Source organism: Choloepus didactylus, chromosome 7 (genome assembly GCF_015220235.1).
Source record: "Choloepus didactylus isolate mChoDid1 chromosome 7, mChoDid1.pri, whole genome shotgun sequence".
Taxonomy (NCBI): Eukaryota; Metazoa; Chordata; class Mammalia; order Pilosa; family Megalonychidae; genus Choloepus; species Choloepus didactylus.
In genome coordinates, this window is record NC_051313.1 from 38,869,943 (window position 1) to 38,889,381 (window position 19,439).

The window sequence follows — 19,439 nt, forward strand, 5'->3', positions numbered from 1 at the left end:
GTTCTTCTCAGATCTTTCTTGGGCATGCAAACAGCACTGCACATGTATATGGCGGAGAATATGATTTATGATTCAAAGAGTTACCATACCTGTATAGCCTTCTAGATTCCTAGGAATATGTCAGAACGTTTTAAAGCCCCTGGTGGACATGTCACTGAACCTTTTTTTTTTTTTTGTCAGCTTCTTTGCTTCAACTGTTAAAACTTCGTCAGGCAGCTTTGAAGTTAAAAGAATTGCTGCTGATTTTTCTTAACAAATGCCCTGGGGATAGAGCTTTTCCCCCAGAGTGGAGTCTGAATCGGGTCAATAAAAGACAAGGCCTGAGAATAGAGCATTTCTGTGAACTGCCAGTCAGGTCAAATAGTGACACCTATCTGGGGATGGGGTATATGGGGAGCTCCAAACCCATTCTGCTCCCTCCAGTGGCTGCTAAACTGCTGGTTTGCACAACTACTGTAGTTGAAAGGTACTGTGGCACTGGGGAGGAGGGAATCAGATTAGAGCAAATTAAAATGCCACAAGGGTATTCTTGAAGAAACAGTCCTTGGATTGTTGCAAGCCTTTAGTTAATTTCCAGAGTTTTGACAAAAATTGATTTTGACAGTTTTTGCAAGATTTTTTTTTATTGCTTTTATGGAGGTGTAGATTTTCAGAGATCCTTATTCTGACATTCTGGAAGTGCCTCTTCCTAGTCCTATATGTGTTCAGAGGCATGCTGCTTCCACTCTCTGATCCAACTTCTTAGAAGTGCCTACATTTCCACTGGACCCTCTGGAGCTCTGGTTCCATGGCTAACATTTTTACATTCTCAATTCTTCACTAACTGTTACCTTCTTTTTTTTGCTTGGTAGCCTCAGGGGCTCATTCTCACACACCCTACATAAATCAAACTCCTCTACTCTTTCCTAAAGTATTAGTATTCCTCAAGTTTCTGGCCTAGGCCTGTTCTCTTTTCTGTCCATTCTCTCTGAGCAGTCTTACCCAGTTCATGCTCATGACTCGCAAATCTGTCATCTTCTCTCACCCATATCTCTCTGGTAACCTCCACATCTGTAGGTCTAGTTGTACTTATCGTAAATTTCCTGATACCAAAATCTGTTCTAGTTTGCTAATGCTGCCAGAATGCAAAACACCAGAGATGGATTGGCTTTTATAAATGGGGGTTTATTTAGTTACACAGTTAGTCTTAAGGCCATAAAGTGTCCAGGGTAACACATCAGCTATTGGGTACCTTCACTGGAGGATGGCCAATGGTGTCCAGAAAACTTCTGTTAGCTGGAAAGGCATGTGGCTGGCGTCTGCTCCAAAGTTCTGGTTTCAAAATGGCTTTCTCCCAGGATGTTCCTCTCTAGGCTGCAGTTCCTCAAGAATGTCACTCTTAGTTGCACTTCGGGTATTTGTCCTCTCTTAGCTTCTCTGGAGCAAGAGGGCTTTCAACTGCCGTCTTCAAACTGTCTCATCTGCAGCTCCTGTGCTTTCTTCAAAGTGTCCCTCTTGGCTGTAGCTCCTCTTCAAAGTGTCACTCTCAGCTGCACTGAGTTCCTTCTGCCTGTCAGCTCATTTATATGGCTCCACTGATCAAGGCCCACCCTGAATGGGTGGGGCCATGCCTCCATGGAAATATCTTATCAGAGTTATCACCTACAGTTGAGTGGGGCACATTTCCATGTAAACAACCTAATCCAAAGGTCCCAACTTAATCCCCACTAATATGTCTGCCCCACAAGATTGCATCAAAGAATATGGCTTTTTCTGGGGGACAAAATACATTCAAACCAGCACAGTGATTAAACTTAGTATTGTTTTTATGTTTTACATTTCTGGGTCATTTAGAAGTATGTCACTTCTTCTGCCCTGCTCTTACACAAATATATAAAACTTAGAAAATTTGAATAGACAAAAAGAGGACAAAATCACCCATCATCTTTACCATATATATATAATCACTGCTTACATTTTTTTATTTATTTTTATTTTTTTATTTTTTATTTTGAAATAAATTCAGAATTATATGAACAGTTGCAAAAACAATACTAGCCCCATACACAGAATTCCATCATACCCTGACCCCCCCTCCCCCGGTAGCTGAATCCCCCAACTTTAACTTGCTGTCACATTGCTATTTCTTTCCCTCTCTCCCTCCCTCCCTCTCTATCATCCATCATCTATTGCTCTGTCGTCTGAACATATGAGAGTTAGCTGCACACATCCTTGAGCATTCACTATAATTCACGTATACACTTCCCATGAACAAGAACATTCTTTCATGCAATCCCATTAAGCGCAGCTAAGAAGTACAATGGATTCAACAATGATAAAAAGCTTACATTCTATATTTCCTTTTCCTTATCTCTCACCTGTGTCCCTTTGAGCCACCTGTCCTCTATCCTCCTGTCCCATCCAAGTTCATCCTTAGTATTCAATTGTCATCTAGTTAGACTGACTTTTTTTTTTTTTTTCAGTTGTGGAAACATATATACAGCCTAAATCTTCCCATTCCACTCCCTCCCTAGCCTTTCATTAGTGGGATTAATCACGTTTAGAATGTTGTAATGCTCTTTCCCACCATCCATTACTAGAAATTTCCCTTCATGTCAAACAGCAACCCTACACTCATTTCTTCACTCCCCATTGCCCCTTCCCCTATTTCTCTTAACCCAAACTCTACTTTTCATCTCTATGGTTATATTCTCTGATAATTTCTTTGTGTTTACTGTGGGGCTTAAAATTAACCTCTTAAATCCATATCAATCTTGTTTTTCTTTGATACCACCTTCACTTCAATAGGACACATAAACTATGTTCCTATACTCCTTCATTCCCCCACCTTTATATAGTTGTCTAAAATTACATATTTTACATTGAGTTCAAAACCACTGATTTGTCCTTAGAGTTTGTGTATTTTATATCCTGTAGGAAGTAACTAGTGGAATTACAGTTCAAAAATTATTGACTTCTATTTGCATTCCATTGTGGTTGGAGAATGTGCTTTGAGTATATTCAATGTTTTTTTTTTTTTAATTTCTTGAGGCTTGTTTTAATGACCCAGCTTATGGTCCCTTCTCGAGAAAGATCTGTGATCACTAGAGAAAAGTGAGTGTCCTGGTGATTTGGGACGTAAGGTACTATATATGTCTGTTAAAATTCTCTATATCTCTTTCTCCTTTCCCTGTCTCTCCTCCAGCAGGGCTCCCCTCAGAATCTGAAGTAGGGGAGGTCTTTCATTGGCAAAGTCTCTCAGCATTTGTTTGTCTGTGAAAAATTTAAGCTCTCCCTCGAATTTGAAGGAGAGTTTTGCTAGATAAAGTATTCTTGGTTGGAAATTTTTCTCTCTCAGAGTTTTAAATATGTCATGCCACTGCCTTCTCGCCTCCATGGTTGCTGCTGAGTAGTCACTACTTAATCTTATGTTGTTTCCTTTGTATGTAGTGAATTGCTTTTGTCTTGCTGCTTTCAGAACTTGCTCCTTCTCTTCAGTATTTGACAGTCTGATCAGAATATGTCTTGGAGTGGGTTTATTTGGATTTATTCTATTTGTAGTTCGCTGGGCATTTATGCTTTGGGTATTTATATTGTGTAGAATGTTGGGGAAGTTTTCCCCAACAATTTCTTTGAATACTCTTTCTAGACCTTTACCCTTTTCTTCCCCTTTTGGGACACCGATGAGTCTTAAGTTTGGACATTTTTATTTTATCTATCCTATCCCTGAGATCCATTTTGATTTTTTTGATTTTTTTCTCCATTCTTTCTTTTGTTCTTTCATTTTCTGTTCTGTGGACTTCTAGGACACTGAGATGTTGTTCGGCTTCCTCTAGTCTTGTATTGTGAATATCCAGAGTCTTTTTAATTTGGCCAACAGTTTCTTTTATTTCCATAAGATCTTCTATTTTTTTTATTTACTCTTGCAATGTCTTCTTTATGCTCTTCTAGGGTCTTCTTTATGTAGCTTATATCCTGGGCCATGGTCTTCTTGATGTCCTTTAAATCCTTTGCCATGTTTTTGTTCCTCGATTGTAGATCTTTGATTAACTTTGCAAGGTATACTGTATCTTCCGATATTTTGGTTTGTGTGTTTGGAGTTGGATTCTCATATCTTCTGGTTTTATCATATGCATTAAGATTTTCTGTTGTTTTTGGCCTCTTGGCATTTGTTTTGCTTGATAGGGCTCTTTCAAGTTGTAAAGAAAAAGGGATATCAATCTAATTTTTCAGGAGCACAGTTTGGTGACATACACTTTCTCTAACTAACCAGCAGATGGCGTCTGTGAGTCACCTATATCCCTCGAGCCAGTTCTCAACCTTTTTTCCACTTTGTGTGGGGAAATGATTCTTGTGGGTTCAGTTGGAGAACTCAGTTTGGGTGTGTTGCTGGAGCTGTCCACCCTGAATGTGGGGCGTGTGTACGGGTAGCCAGGGAGGAAGGGCAGTTCTAATGTTCAAATCCCCCAGGATACCGGAGATTCAAGGCTGCCACACAAGTCTAAGCCTTCATTTCAGTTCAGCCCCAGCCTCTCACTCTCGCTGATCCATAAACCACTGGACTTGGCGTAGCATCCCTGGGTTCTCCAAGCGGATCCCCCCTCCCAGCCATGCTCCTCCAGTAGCTCAGCCAAGAGAAGGCTGTGCTACGTCATCAGTGCATGCCGTCCCACAAGGGAAGCCCCGGGCCACCGGGCCATGCGGCGGCGCACTCCCAGCCCGAAGCAAAAATGGCCGAGCGGGGCGTCTGAGCCCCTCCTCCTCGCACCGTTCCTCCTTCCCAGCTCTGGGACAACTGGCGGGGCTTTGGGCTGCGGGCACTGCCCCGGGCAGGAGTTTATCCAGCCCTCCGGGAGCTAGCTGCTAGCCATTGGGTTTCTTCCTGCTTCTGGGTCTCCCCTCCATTCCCCCGAACCCAAGGGTATCTGCTGCAGGCTATCTTCCCGGCCAGACAGCAAGAGGCCAGCCCAGCCCCCTCTTGCTGTGTTTTTCTGCGTGGTTCCCACAATTGCTACTGGAGCCGCTCCTTTTTTTTTTTTTTTTTTTTTTAAACAGCCAGCTGGTCTCCATACGCTGAACCCTGGCTTCCCCAGCCCACTGCACGGCTTCGGGTCTTCCAATCAGCTTACTCACTCGTTTCAGAATGCCGACTCCCGGTTTCACCAAGTATATGGCCCGTCTGGAGCTAGGAGCCCTCATCCAGTTGGTGCATCGCTGTAACCGGTATTCTAGGTCACTTTCTGGTTTTTAGCTAGTGTTTTTCACGGAGGCGTTTTTTCCGCCCTGTCTCAGCTAGCCGCCATCTAAGTTCCTCGCTGTTTCCATTTTATTTTACAAAATCTTCTAGTCTTTTTTTCCTACTAGATGTGTGTTTAGTTTTACGAAACTGGTTAAATGTGTTATAAACAGTTTTATAATCCATTGTTGCCCAACAATAAATATATTATGAACATTTTTTCATGGTAAGCAATATACTTCAATGCCATCTCTTGCTGAGGTTGACAGACTTTTTCTATAAAGGCCAGAGAGTAAATATTTTCGACTTTAAGGTCTATTGGGTCATTTCAACCACTCAATTCTGCCTGTGGGAAAACCAACCAGTTAGACCATTCCAAATGGGTGTCAGGTGTTCCATACAACTTTATTTACAAAAACAGCAAGCTGGATTTGTCCTGAGGACCATAGTTCTGTTCTATTATTTGGATAAACCATAATTTACTTAATCCCCTATTTTTAGAAATTTGGATTGTTTTCCCTTTTTTTCACTATTAATACTGTCTTGACTTCCTAGTATCTAAACCTTCAAGTACATTCTTAACTTTTACCTTAGGATAAATTCAGAAAGTGGAATTTCTAGGGCTAAAAGTACATTTTTAAGACTTTTCTTTTGTAGACAATAGATGATTTAACCCTTGCTTCCTATTCAACTATGAAGAGTTTTGTTTGGTCATTTGTGGGTTTGTGGGGATGGGGAAAGAAAGTTGGAGTAAACCTTTAGAAGGGCAGAGTGAAAGAAAGATAGGAGGGAAACAGAGTTGAATTAACAATAGTGGTATAAATCTTGAAAAGTTTTGTAGGAAGAAGAAAATATGAAAATTTCCATAAATTCAAGTTTTCTTGATCACATACCGAGTTTTTCTGTTTCTGTAGTTCTGTAGAGGTTGGTTTAAACCTTGATCTAGATTGGTTTTGAGATTTGGGAGATGGGGTTTGCAAATTACAAAATAAGCATTTCTTATTCAAGATACAATCTAGCATGATTTTAATTGTAGTTACCAGTCAGATGTTTTGTTTGTTTTAAAAAGACATTACTCTTCTCAGTTCCAGATGATGGCGGAGTAGTTTTATCGTGTAGGGATTGACAAACTACTACACTTAGGTGAAATCCATACCATTACCTGTTTTTGTAAATGAAATTTTATTGAAACACATCCATGCCCATTCATTTATGTATGCCTGAGCTTCTTTCAGGCTACAATGGCAGAGTTGAGTAGTTCCATCAGAGACTGTATGATAAAGCCTAAAATATTTACTATCTGCCACTTTACAGAAAAAGTTTGCAGACCTTGAATTAGAGAAATGGTGTGTGTTGGTCTTTCTGTTTATCAAAAATGGATCTACAAAAATAGAGGCAGTTTAACTATGAATAGGCTAATAAAATTTGCAATGCACAATTTAATTAAAGGACCAAATTTAGGCACTTTATATACAGGCAAAATGTGGAAAACTTACATAAGAATTGTTAGAGGACTTAATGTTTAGTGTATTTCTAGGTTATGTAGAAGATAGATTCAGAGCACACAAGTCTTGGTTATTATAAATCATGTTTACACACAGTTGGAAGATAGCCAACTCCAAAAAAATTCTTCCATGGCATCTTTAAAAACCATCAGTTACAGTGTTTGACAAAAAGTTTCCATGGAGCTTTCCTGAAACAAATTGTGTTTCAGCTTCTGACCTAAGCAGCATTAGTCAAATTTGAATGTTTCAGCTGTTCAAAATTTTTTGAAACCTGTGAATATAGGTTATTCATCTCAAGAATATTCCTACTGGACTTGTTGCCTAAACTCACTTGAACATAATCTCTTAGATCCAAATGTTACTTAGTAATAGCTAATATGTCAGATTCTTTAAGAATCCCAAATCATTTAGTGGAGGGTTTTAAGATAGCATAATTTCCACTAATTTTATAAAAACATTCTTAAAAGCATCCATTGTGTGGAACTCCTTGGAGTATAAAGCTAAAGCCCCTAGACTGAAGTCACAAGTTTCTTTTAACTAGAAGTTCAAAGAACATGGGTCCCTACTAGCAGCTGCCTGCCTTTGGTCTTCTTTTATGAGAGAAGTGACTAATTTTAATGTTTCAGCCACTTATTGTGGGGCATTTGCTCACAGCTGAACCTAATCCCAACAAATGTGGTCCTTGTAGACTAACTTATTCTAAGGGACTTCAGAATTTAGCAAATGTGTGTGACTCCCCACATATTGGTGTGGGGTAGAGCTGATGGAGGGAAATAAATCAAAGTGGTCTGTGGCTTGTCAAGATATTATACAAATTTTACAGTAATCAAAGACTACTGTTGTCAAAAAGAAATTGACTCTAATATTCATGTTGTACATATTTCTCTTTTCCCTATTTAACTTTTTGAGTTTCTTATTTTATCTTGTTTCTCAACATTTTCTTTTCTATGATATGTATTCTGTATTAGAGTGCTATACCAAGAATCCTTTGTACTGTGATTGTTCTTCAGGAGGTTGTTCTTGAGGAGGAATAGTAGGAAAGGCACTGAGCTAATGAGTTCTAGCTATAGAAGAACCAGAGGGAAGTACGTTTGTGTTGATGTAGTGACTATAGCTTTGTATGGGACTTCAGGTTATTCAAAGTAGGAAAATGCAATAAGCTGGGTATTCTCCCCAACCTCTACACCAATGTCCTTCTTTAACCCTGAGGATAGTTCCATTAGTTGTATCAGAGTCCCTATATGTTCATGGATTTGTTTTTTTCAGATATTCAAAGGCTTTTGCATCAGTACTTTCTCCTTAAGCAGTTATTCTGTTTTGCTGAGTGTTCATTCATTCATTCAGTCAATATTTATTGAACACCTATGCATATTTACTGGATCCTAGGAAATTATGATCATTCAGTCTCAGCACCCAAAGAATTTGCGGTCAAGAGGAAAAGTTAGATAAGGAAACAGGCAATTACAATATAAAATAAGAAATAAGGAAGCCAACATTAACTTAAAAATAAATAATTGAACCAGCATGATTAAATAAGAAATTTTGATTTTAGATTTGGTTGATCTGCTTTCAAATCCTCATCTTCATTCATTACGTAATAGCTGTGTGTAACTTTGGGAAAGTTCACCTTTATGATACTTGCCAGATGATTTTGAAATAATAAATGTAAAGCACTTAGTCCAGGACCTACTGAATAAATCATTTTCTGCCTCTTCCTTAAATAATAAATTCCAAGATTGTTGTAGTTCCCAAACCTATAAGTAGAAGGATTATTGCTCTAGCCCCTACTTCACAGGAGATGTGAAAAGTGGATATAAAATTATTTTTTTAAAAGATACTTTGTGAGCACCCCACCAATAAAGTATTAGTGGAAATCAAATTTTATAATTGTTCCTTATAAAATCTTTCCTAATTAGATATTTTGACTGTAAAATTAATATCTTAGAAACTTATAATATTGTTTGTAAAATATACTACCTTGGTATTCTTGTAATTCACTGGTCTTGGATTTATTTTGTCAATTTAAAAGGTAATACTTCTCTGTTTCCCCACCTCCCCCACTCCACGACTTAGCACTCTAGTGACTCTTAACCAAATTGTAGTTTATGTCCGGAAGGGTAATGGGTATTTTCATGAGACATTTAAAAGCATTCAAGTAGATCCTCAGTGTATTGATTAAAATTAGTCTAAAGACTTGTTTTTCATTACAGTTTGAATTTTTTTCTACTTGAAGAATCCGTAAATGGTACACTATTTAGGAAATAAGACATGTTATATTTAGAAATGAAATAGTCAAATAATTTGCTTTTATGAAAATAATTTTTTGATTCATTAGAAATTAAGTAGTACAAAAATAGCAATGGAAATTGGTCTAACAGCAGTACAATTTGTAATTCTTCAGGTGTGATGGTTGTTAGTTCAAATCAGAAAACTGCAATCCAGAGGGTACAAATCGTCCATTATATGACTGTTCTTTCAATTTTGCTATACTTTATGTAATAACTTCCTATTTCAATTATTTATTCTGTTATAACTGTACTTTAACAATAAAACAAGCTGTTACTCCTTATAAGAAGTACAATAAACACAAGATACCAACAGAACATAGAACTATATTCCAAATATTTTATATAAATCATTCTAAATTATCAGTGGGAAATAGTAGTCAAAAAGTATGAAATGAAGTTCCAAATGAATCTTATCTATCTATTTATATAATAGTTACCAAATTTTCCTACCAAAAGTAAAAGCCCAGAGAAACAGAGTGAGGAGGGGTAAAGGATGGGACAGAAGCATACAGTTTGTGTCGGCAGGAGCAGCACAGTGATAATGAGTGACAACATAAGAAAAACAGAGTTGTTCTTCCATCACTGTTGCTCTCCTCTCTGAATTAGACAAATGGCATGTACCCAAGGGGAGCTAGGGACAATGCTGTGAGTATAGGAACCACTTCCATACAGCCCTGCCAGATTCAGTAGAGTAAATGGTGCATCTGCTTTTTGTTGAGGCTGTTATTACTTACCTTGTCAGGGACAAATTGCTGTTCTCTGGTGGTTCTTGTGTGGGTTCTTACTCATACTATCTTTATCCTGGTGGTGCTGAATTGCCTGTTGGCAAGTCAGCACCTTTGCACCTTGACTGATAAAATGGCTTTCTGGGAAGTATACGTACTTGATTTTTTTCTCTCATTTTGTCTCCCTCTGTCCCAATCCACCAAATAAGCAATTTAAATACCAAGAAGTCCATTACAGACAATTTATCTGTAAGGTTTTTTTTTTTAATTTGTGTTTGTTTTTTGTTTGTTTGTTTCTTTTTCTAATAGCAGTACTTTAATTTTTTTGTCACCACCACCCTCCCCTCCAACCCCTGCTGCATAGCAAAATTCCACACACTGCCACTACTTTTACCCTCTTCTTTCTCCAGGATCTGTAGCTGTCTTAGAAAGTCTGTTGTTTGAAAACATTTTTGCAAAGATAGGCGCTCATTGATTTACTTAGTAAATTTTCAGTGAATTTCTGTGAGCTACATAACACTGTTAAGTGATTAGAGAGTAATTCAGTTAAGTACATAAAACTAAATGGGTTGTGAGTGTGAAATATTCAAATATATTTTCACCAAAACTACTGTTGAAATCATATTACAAGGCTTATGTTTACAAAATGCTTCCAAATGTTCTATTGTAAAATGTAGTACTATAGGTAACTTTAACTATGGGTATGTTAAATGGCTTGCATTCTGAACTTTGCAATGTTAACATTTAAAAATGCTTCTCAAGACTAAATTTTATAATGTGTTACATTTTAGGTCAGAAGACATGTCTTCATCTACATGGCATCTTTCCTTATCTCTATGTGCCATACGATGGTTATGGGCAGCAGCCAGAAAGCTGTCTTTCTCAGATGGCATTCAGTATCGACAGAGCACTTAATGTGGCTTTAGGCAATCCATCTTCCACTGCTCAGCATGTGTTCAAAGTGTCATTAGTATCAGGAATGTAAGTATATAATAACATCTTTAAAATTTCTATTTATCTGTATTCCTATTGCTATTATAATTCGAGAAAAAAATACTTGATTCAAATATATACTTTGATTTTCTTTTACTTCATCTAGTGGAACTGGGATGAGTTTCTCACTATCTTTTTTAAAGTTTTTCTATTGCAGTAGTTAACAGTGATTTCTGTTTTAACTTTTCCTGTTTCTCTGCTTCCTTGAACTGTAGAAATTCAGTCATTTAGCAAATATTTGAGTACCTTCTGTGTGCCAGACATTGTTCTAGACAGTTGTGATAGACTGGTGACAAAACAAAAATCCCTGCCCCCATGAGTTTATATTCTAGTAGTGGGAAATAGATAATAAGCACTAGAGTTAACATGTAATGAATTTGTTTATTTATTAAAAGATAATTAGTGCTATAGAAAAAAAGGAGACACAGAACAGGATAAGGAGGATCAGTAGTGTAGAATGGAGAATTGGGCAGGTGGCACTTTTAGATAGGGTAAGTGAGGGTCTTATTGACAAGACATACAATATTTGAGCAAAGACTTGAAGGAAGTAAGAGGGTAGGAATAGCAAAGAGGCCAGGTGACTGGAATGGAGGGAATAAAAAGGAGAGTAGGACAAAATGAGGTATGAGGAGATGGAGATATGTAGGCTAATTGTTTTCAAAGTATGTTCCAGAATCAGCAGCATCAGTATTACCTGATGTATTAGTTTCCTGGGGCTGCCTTAATAAATTATCATAAACTGGGTGGCTTAACACAACAGAAATTTGTTCTCTCGCAGTTCTGGAGCCAGGTGTCGGCAGGACCATGCTCCTTCTGGAGGCTCAAGGAAGAACTTTCTTTGCCTCTTCTTGCTTCTGGCGATTGCCACCAAGCCTTGGTGTTCCTTAGCTTATAGCCACATCACTCCAATCTTTGCCTCTATTGTCGTGTGGCATTTTCTGTGTGTCTTTCTGTGTCTTCACACAGCCATCTTCTAAAGGCATCAGTCATTCGATTAGGAACTACTCTAATCAAATATGCTGTCATCTTAACTTGTTACATCTGCAAAAACCCTATTCCAAATAAGCTCACATTCACAGGTACCTTGGTGTTAGGACTTCAACATATCTTTTGGGAGGACACAATCAACCCATAACACCTGGTATCAATGCATTTCCCAGGTCTCCAGCTAAAGGGAGCATGATTGATTAATAGTCCTTGCTTCTGTACACTGAAATTCAGTCTTTCACCCCATATGACCTAAAGCCACTTTCCCTGGGTTGCTCCTAGCCAATGACTGAGCATAGCAGGAAATGAAGGCAGGCCTGTTCCTGGGAGACAAAGGGCTCCTCACATGGGTAACTTTGTCTTGAGGACTCCCCATGAACTTTGCTGAACTTTTATTAGATTTGCACTTCAATATGACATTTCCACCTGATCTTCTGTCCACCCTCCTTCGTTCACTTAGGATCAGACTTATATCAAGGTCTGACAACTCTCCCTGACTCCCCTCATTTTCTCTCGCAGATGTTTCCCCAATAAAATTTTGCACATTTTGACATCTTCTTGGAGGACCAGGCTAATATACCTGGAAATATGCTAGAAATAAAAATTCTTGGGTCCCCCTCCAGACCAACTATATCAGAAACTCTGGAGATGGGGTTCAGTAATTTGTGTTTTAACAAACTTTTCTGATTATTCTGATGCATGCTGAAGTTTGAAAACCATTACAGTAGGTTCTTACTTTGGCTTTTACTCTGAGCTATTTCATAATTTTGATCTGACTTAAACCTGAAAGGATTACTCCAGCTACTGTGTTAAGAATAGCTTCCAGGGAACAAAAGTGGAAGCAGGGAGAGAATTAGGAGTCTGTTTTATTAATCTAGGTGAAAATATAGTGCCTTGAACTACAGGAGTAATTGATCTGTTCTAAGGATTGAGCCAACAAGATTTGCTCTTTGATTGGATGAGGTGTGTGAGTAAGAGAGAGGAATAAAGGATGGCTACAAAATTTTGAGTCTGTGCTATTAAAAGAGTGGCATTACCAACATGTAAGAGAGAGAAGATGCAAGTAGAGTAGGTTGGCAGGAAAGATTTGGAGTTCATATTGGAACATGTTAAGTTTGATATATATCTATATGAAATCCAACTGGCGATCTCAAATCTGTCTACTCTACTCCACCTTATTCCTCTGTATCTTCTGTATCACCATAGTAGCCTTTTAATTGAATTCCCTTCCTCTGTTTCTGTCTCATTCCAAAATAGCAAAAGTTTCCCTTTTATAATGTAAATTGAGTCCTTTTAAAATCGTTGAGTGGCTTCATCTTTCACATAGAATAAAATTTAAAGTTCTAACCACAGCCTATGTGACCTGACCCCTACCTACCTCTGTTACTTTGTTTACCATGTTCCATCCAGAAACACTTGTCTTTTAGTTTCTCTAATATGTCAAACTCTTCCCCACCTAATTTCTTTGTACATGCAGTTTCTTTTTCTTGAGTGCTCTGTCCTCCTCCAATTCATCAAATCCTTCACCTCTGCACTTTTCCTTGACTACCACCCTATTTAAAATAGGTTGTCCTTATTATTCTGTATCTCACCTTATTCTTTGTTTCCTTTATGACTTAATTTCATTTGGAATTATTTTAATTTTTGTTTGTTTACTTAATTTTTTTATGTTTCTCCCACAAGTATATAAGCTCCATGAGAAAAAGAACCATGCTTGTCTTGTTCATCATTATGTCTCTAGCACTTTGTATAGTGCTGGGCACTTAGTAGATATGGTTCAGTAACAGTTTGATTGAATAAATGAATGAGGTGAAAGTCTATATCGTCATGCCCTATTACAGCAGCAGTTATGCTGAAAGTAAGCACTACCTTTATCTTCTAATTTTTTTCATGCTTGAAAGGTTTCTAAGAACTTTCCTATACATATTCTCATTTAAAACTTGAATCTCCAAGCAGTCTAGTGAAATGAATAATTAGTTATTATACCCAAATAAATGGTTGGTATTATTAAAGGAATTGCCATAATCTTGAGAGTGGTTGAGTTATGGATCTGGATATATGGGGATAAAAGATGAGCTCTTTAATCTAATTGATGATTGCCTCTTTTTTTTAATTAGAGAAGTTGTGTGTTCATAGAACAATCATGCATAAAATGTGGGTTTCTCATATACCACCGCCATTCTCTTTTTTTCTCCTAATATTTTTCATCTTTTTTTGTTTTTTTTTACCCAGGTCCCTTTTTCCTCACCATCCATTCTACTTCCTCTGATTCCTTTACTCCTTCAATACTTTTTACCTCTTCAAGGTAGACATGGTCACATCTAGCTACCAAATTAAAATGTATACAAGATTTAATTCCAGTTTTTCTAGACAATGCATTATTCTGAGGCTGAGTTAAGAGTAAGGACATGATACCTTAGGCTCATTTCTGGGTTTCCTTGCCATTCACCTCCCATGATGCTAGAGAATCTCCTATGGAGAATAAACATGTGCTCATTTTCCTTCCCATTGATATATTAACAAACTGGCTTTAATAGCAAATATAATTGTTAATCATAAAAACATCTACTTTAAAACTCTCCTCCATTCTACTTTCTTTCCCCCAAAGAGTCCCCAAATTCCTGTTGAGGAATTTTGTGGCAAAACCAACTAAAGCCCCCCAACAAGAGGTAAAGGGTTGCAGGTAAAATTTTAGAGACCTCCTTAACCAGAACAAGCAGAAATCTGAATTTTTAGAATTTCCAGACTATATTTTGGGGCAATAAATATGAAAACAAAATCCCAAATTTAGGAATCACTTAGAGGTTTTATAGTCTTAACTTATATTCAGTTTCTGGAATTATGGGATTCTCATTATAAAACCTAAAAATTGATAGCAAAACCAAAACAAAGCAAAGATAACTTGTGAATAACAACAATGCAGATTTAAAAACTTTTTCCCATTTATCTGGCTAAAAATAACCCATATCTCCAGACAAGAGAGATGCATTTATATATATATGAAAAATACAATGACAGGGGGAAGGACTATAAAGAACTGAATTTTGCCAATGAGAGAATATGAGTTCATTCAGTAATATGTTTTTCTTTCATTCCTTCATGGCAACAAAATGGGGAGAACAGCAACAAACTTAACAGGTAGCATTATAAAAAAAAAGTAAAGGGTGAAAGGTAAGGGGTGATGATAGTGCCATTTTAGGTAAGGCAATCAGAGAAGGCCTTTCTGAGGAGGTGAATTTAAGCAGAGACCTGAGTGAAGGTGGAAGGCAAGCTATGTCATGGTCCAGGACAGAGCTTTTCAGGCAGAGGGAATAACAAGTTCCCTAAGGAAGGATGCAATTGGAGGAAGTGAAATGTTGAGAATGGCTGGAGAAAAGGAGAAGAGTGAAATGGCATAAGATTGCAGAGAGCCAAGGAGCAATAATGACCTTTTCAATCTCTGTAAATAGTTAAATTTTTAAATATAAAGTGCTTTCCAACAATCATGCAAGTGGCCTTGACCTAGAGGATAGAAACAGCTTAAAGAAAAAAAAGGTTGGTTAAATATCCCTAAAATAATGAGTCTAATGTCAAATTACTTGTATATTTGTTGCCCACTACACTGTCACACATGACAGAGAGAGGTGGTATCCTAATGAAGGTAAGTTCTATCTAGAGCCCATCATAAGGGTTCAACATTTTTATAATGAAGAGTAATTGGGTTTAATCTACCTAAGAATTTAACCAACCATTTATTTGTAGACCAGCTCTAGGCAAAATAATCTTCTTATTTTGTCAACAAATCCATACCTATTCATAACTGTTTCTAACTTCATTGTCTTTTAAAATGGTAGTCTGTATATCAGAGGCACAGGTAAAGTGTCAGATCCTCCTGAAATGATGTGAAAAAATAGAAATGGGTAAAGTGCCCAAAAGCACTGTTTCTCTCATACATGGTCAGAGTAAAGAGAAAAGGACCACTTATTTTTTCCCATTTTTTTTTTCTTCCCCTGTAATTTTATTGAGATAAATTCACATACCATACAGTCATCCACGGTGTACAATCAGTTGTCGCAGTATCATCATATAGTTGTGCATTCATCATCACAATCAGCCCTTGAACACATTCATTACTCCAAAAAAAAAAAAAAAAAACACACATAATGCGTCCGATACCTTCCCTCCCATCCCCTCCTAATATTCATTTACTTTTTAACCCCATTTTTCTACTCATCTGTCCATACACTGGATAAAAGGAGTGTGAGTCACAAGGTTTTCACAATCACTAAAGGACCACTTGTTAATAGAGTCTTTTTGAATTGAGATTAAGCTCTGAATAGTTTGCTGCTCCTTTCTTGTCCATAGTTTTTTGAAAGTGGTAATTTTAAAACTTTAAAAGAAGTAACCATACTTCATCATTTCATATTGTTAACTTGTGGTTAGTTTAATTGAAAAGTCTTATATATTTTAAAAAATATAAACAAGACTAAATTAGGGCAACTGAGTCTCATTAGGGTAATAAGTTGTGTTATTTCATCTTTGATTGATGAAAATAATTTGAAATATCTTTTTCTTATATTTCAGACCTTTTTATGGTTATCATGAGAAGGAAAGACACTTTATGAAGATCTATCTTTACAATCCTGCAATGGTGAAAAGGTACAAAGAAAAATGAAATCAGAATCTAAATAACTATCTCTTAAGTACTTTAATAATAAAAAGAACAAGTAGAAGAAAGGCCTATATATACTTTGTAGCATTAATAAACAAAGAGACCATAAAATGTGCATATATATGTAGAGAGAGAGACCCATGAGTAAGTTGATGTTTATGGCTTGGACTGTGGGAATGATATTTCAATTGTGGGAGGACCTTGATTTATGACACTCAACTGTTTTTCTCCTGTCTTAAAGAGTTTTTAGGAGTAAGTAAGGAGAAATGAGGCTGCTTTGTGTAGTCTTAGTGCCCTGCTTGCCAGTCCAGATGTTAAATTCTGAGGGCTCTTCAGTTTCAAAGTAAGGAGAAATTTGTGAGTGGCCACGGTGAGAGAGCTACCAAGATCTAAGAATCCTGCTGATTCCTTTCTAGGTGTTAGTGAATGTTCCTGTTTGCTACAACTGCCGTTATGCAAAATGCCAGAAATGGATTGGCTTTTGTGTGTGTGTGTGTGAGTAAGCAAAGAACTTCTAGTTTTTATTTTTAAAAAATCATTTAACAAGAAAAATATTCAATCAAATGAAAAAAATCAGAATGGATTAATTTATAATAAAATAGTCAACTTAAAATATCAGCCCTTTTATTTAGGGCCAAGGAAGCCAGTAGTTCCCATTTAAACAGCAGAATTGCACAATTGATATTTTACCTGGATTTGATGGCACAGAAATATAAAAGTCATACAACTTCCATTCAGAGCCTCCTCCCCTCCAGAATAGAGTTCATATAATTGCTTCTTAGGCTTTTTTAAAATCATGTTATATTTTGAAAATACCCTCAACTACTCTGATAACAAGAACACTTTTAAAACAATTCTTATAGAAAATAAAATATCTTAAAATAATTTTGTGGTATGTTAGACTGCTTAAAGAAACTTAGCAAAAATGAACAGTAATGTGCAAGAATCATAGTCCCTTGTTTATAGCAACCACCCAAATAAAATATTTTCCCTAATTAATTATCCTAGCTTCCTGTAATTTATTAGCAAAGATGAATTACAAGAAGCAGAATGCACTGTTTTTTGGTTTTTGGTTGTAGCTGCCAGCTAATGTGTTCATGACTGTAAATGCGAAGCAAAATATGATTATGCTAAAAAATTCTGGAATGGGAAAACCCCAAAATATCCCTTTAAAGTTTTTCTCTGTCCTTGCTTTCAAGTCAAGACAAAAAATTCACAGCAATTGAAAGGATGGCGAAAGTCTATGGGGCCCACTAAAGTAAAATTGTGATTATTTTACTATTACATTCCTAAAGTGCTAATTGTAATTAAGTATGATATTTTATTACCAAGTAACATTCTATAGTAAGCTTTGAGTAAAACAGCACTTTATAGATTTATTAACAGATTAGCTATGGTAGCCTTTAGATAAACAGAACATCTTATTTTTATTCTTTAACTTGCAACCTTAAAAAAAAAAAAAAACAATATACATGAAGGAATATGTAATTTATGACGGCTGGCTGGGCCCTTAACCTGGGGAAAGAGATTTTCAGATTTTGAGGTAACCTAACATTGTTATCAGCAATCACAAACATATTCAAAACACCACATTTTATGCCACACTAACTGAAGTTATTCAGCTCTTTTTTAAACTATGGTTTTGTCACACAATTGTACCAAAACTCATACCTAAGTTCAGCTTCTTAAGATGATAATAAAAGAACATTTTCAAGTCTGACTTTTGGCCCTATTTAGATATGTGCTTAGAACATACTTGAGAAAACTATAAAGAGATAATGGCACAAGAGCCTGAAATGAGTAACTATGTCTTTCTCCTTAATTTACATTAAATTTAATAGATTTTTTAGGAAAAGAGTCAAGCTATCAGTCATATAAACACTTTAAAAAAGATTGATTGTGGTGGTAAACCTCAATCAAGCCTCAAGAAAACATCAGAGCAGTGCTCCAAAAGGAGCAAAAATAAAGGAGAGTGCTTCTGTTTACAGTTAATAATGGTGCTGTGAAAGCTCCCAGAATCAGCACTAAGGAGCACAACTCTCTGGGTTTTTCATACTCTGGGCACAGTATGTTTCTTCCCCTCTTCTGAATTCCTTTCAGATAATACGGAGTTTGCTTATCAAATGAAGATTCATACTAGATGGAGGACCTTAGTAAGTGTTTAGAATTAGAAGGTCAGAACGAGAGTGGAATTATTCTTTTATCAAAAGTTATCCAAGTCTATTTTGTATTTTCTATCCCTGTATCAAACAGCAATTTCAATTCAAAGACTACTTATTTTGAAGAAATTCATCAGCTTTGACTTTCTGGTTTGCATAGACTAATTAATCAAAATCTGTTTCAAATCCTTCAGAGGACATTATGTATAAAGAAAAACTTTTTAGTTTTGATTTGAGGCATTCTCATTCTCAAAAAAATATTTAACACAAAAAACTACTGGCTTAATTTAGAATTTCTACATGGCTTAAAAAAAGGTCTAAATACTTTATTCATAAAGAATTCTATACTGACCTACCTTAGTATACCAAGTCATGGTGAGGGATTTGTGCTAAGTGATCTTTTCCTTGCAGGGCCTACAACATGCATCTGGCAAAACTGCTAGCTGGAATTACTGGTGCAATGTGCTAATGTGGAAGATTTCTCTCTCTGTGATGCTAACTGGCTTGTTCAAGTTTTGAAACTGGGACCCTGGTTCATTAGAACCATACTCAAATGAAATAACTAATCAAATACCCATTGATGTGGGGTGAGGGGCATGGGGTGGGATGAGAAGGAAATTGAGGGCAGTAGTTATAGACATCATCAAGATACCATGATATGCAGTGAAAATGTAGCTTATCTGTTAATGTACTGCTTTTGAGGCTTGAAAATAATTGATCACAGATTTTAAACAAAACTCTACCCAACTTTTTTACAATATCTGAACATCTGCAAATGTAGAGCTCTCTGGTGTGACCCAAATACGAATACAAGTGGAAGTTCATTGAACATAGGTTTATCATTAAGCTAGAAGAAACAAATAACGTACAATTTATAGGTAGTAGCCTACAAAAAAATGTGGAGATTAGGTAAAAA

At 36.6% G+C, this 19,439-nt stretch overlaps 1 protein-coding gene across 12 annotated transcripts in view; it reads left to right on the plus strand.

Annotated features, from left to right (window-relative positions):
- Positions 1-19,439, plus strand: part of REV3L (REV3 like, DNA directed polymerase zeta catalytic subunit) — a 229,754-nt gene that overhangs the window by 85,060 nt on the left and 125,255 nt on the right. For 11 of the 12 annotated variants that reach the window (XM_037843747.1, XM_037843748.1, XM_037843746.1 and 8 more), the window contains 2 exons: positions 10,525-10,714; positions 16,277-16,351. In XM_037843747.1, the coding sequence (XP_037699675.1) occupies positions 10,525-10,714; positions 16,277-16,351 (265 nt within the window). The other variant, XM_037843758.1, reaches the window with a different exon arrangement.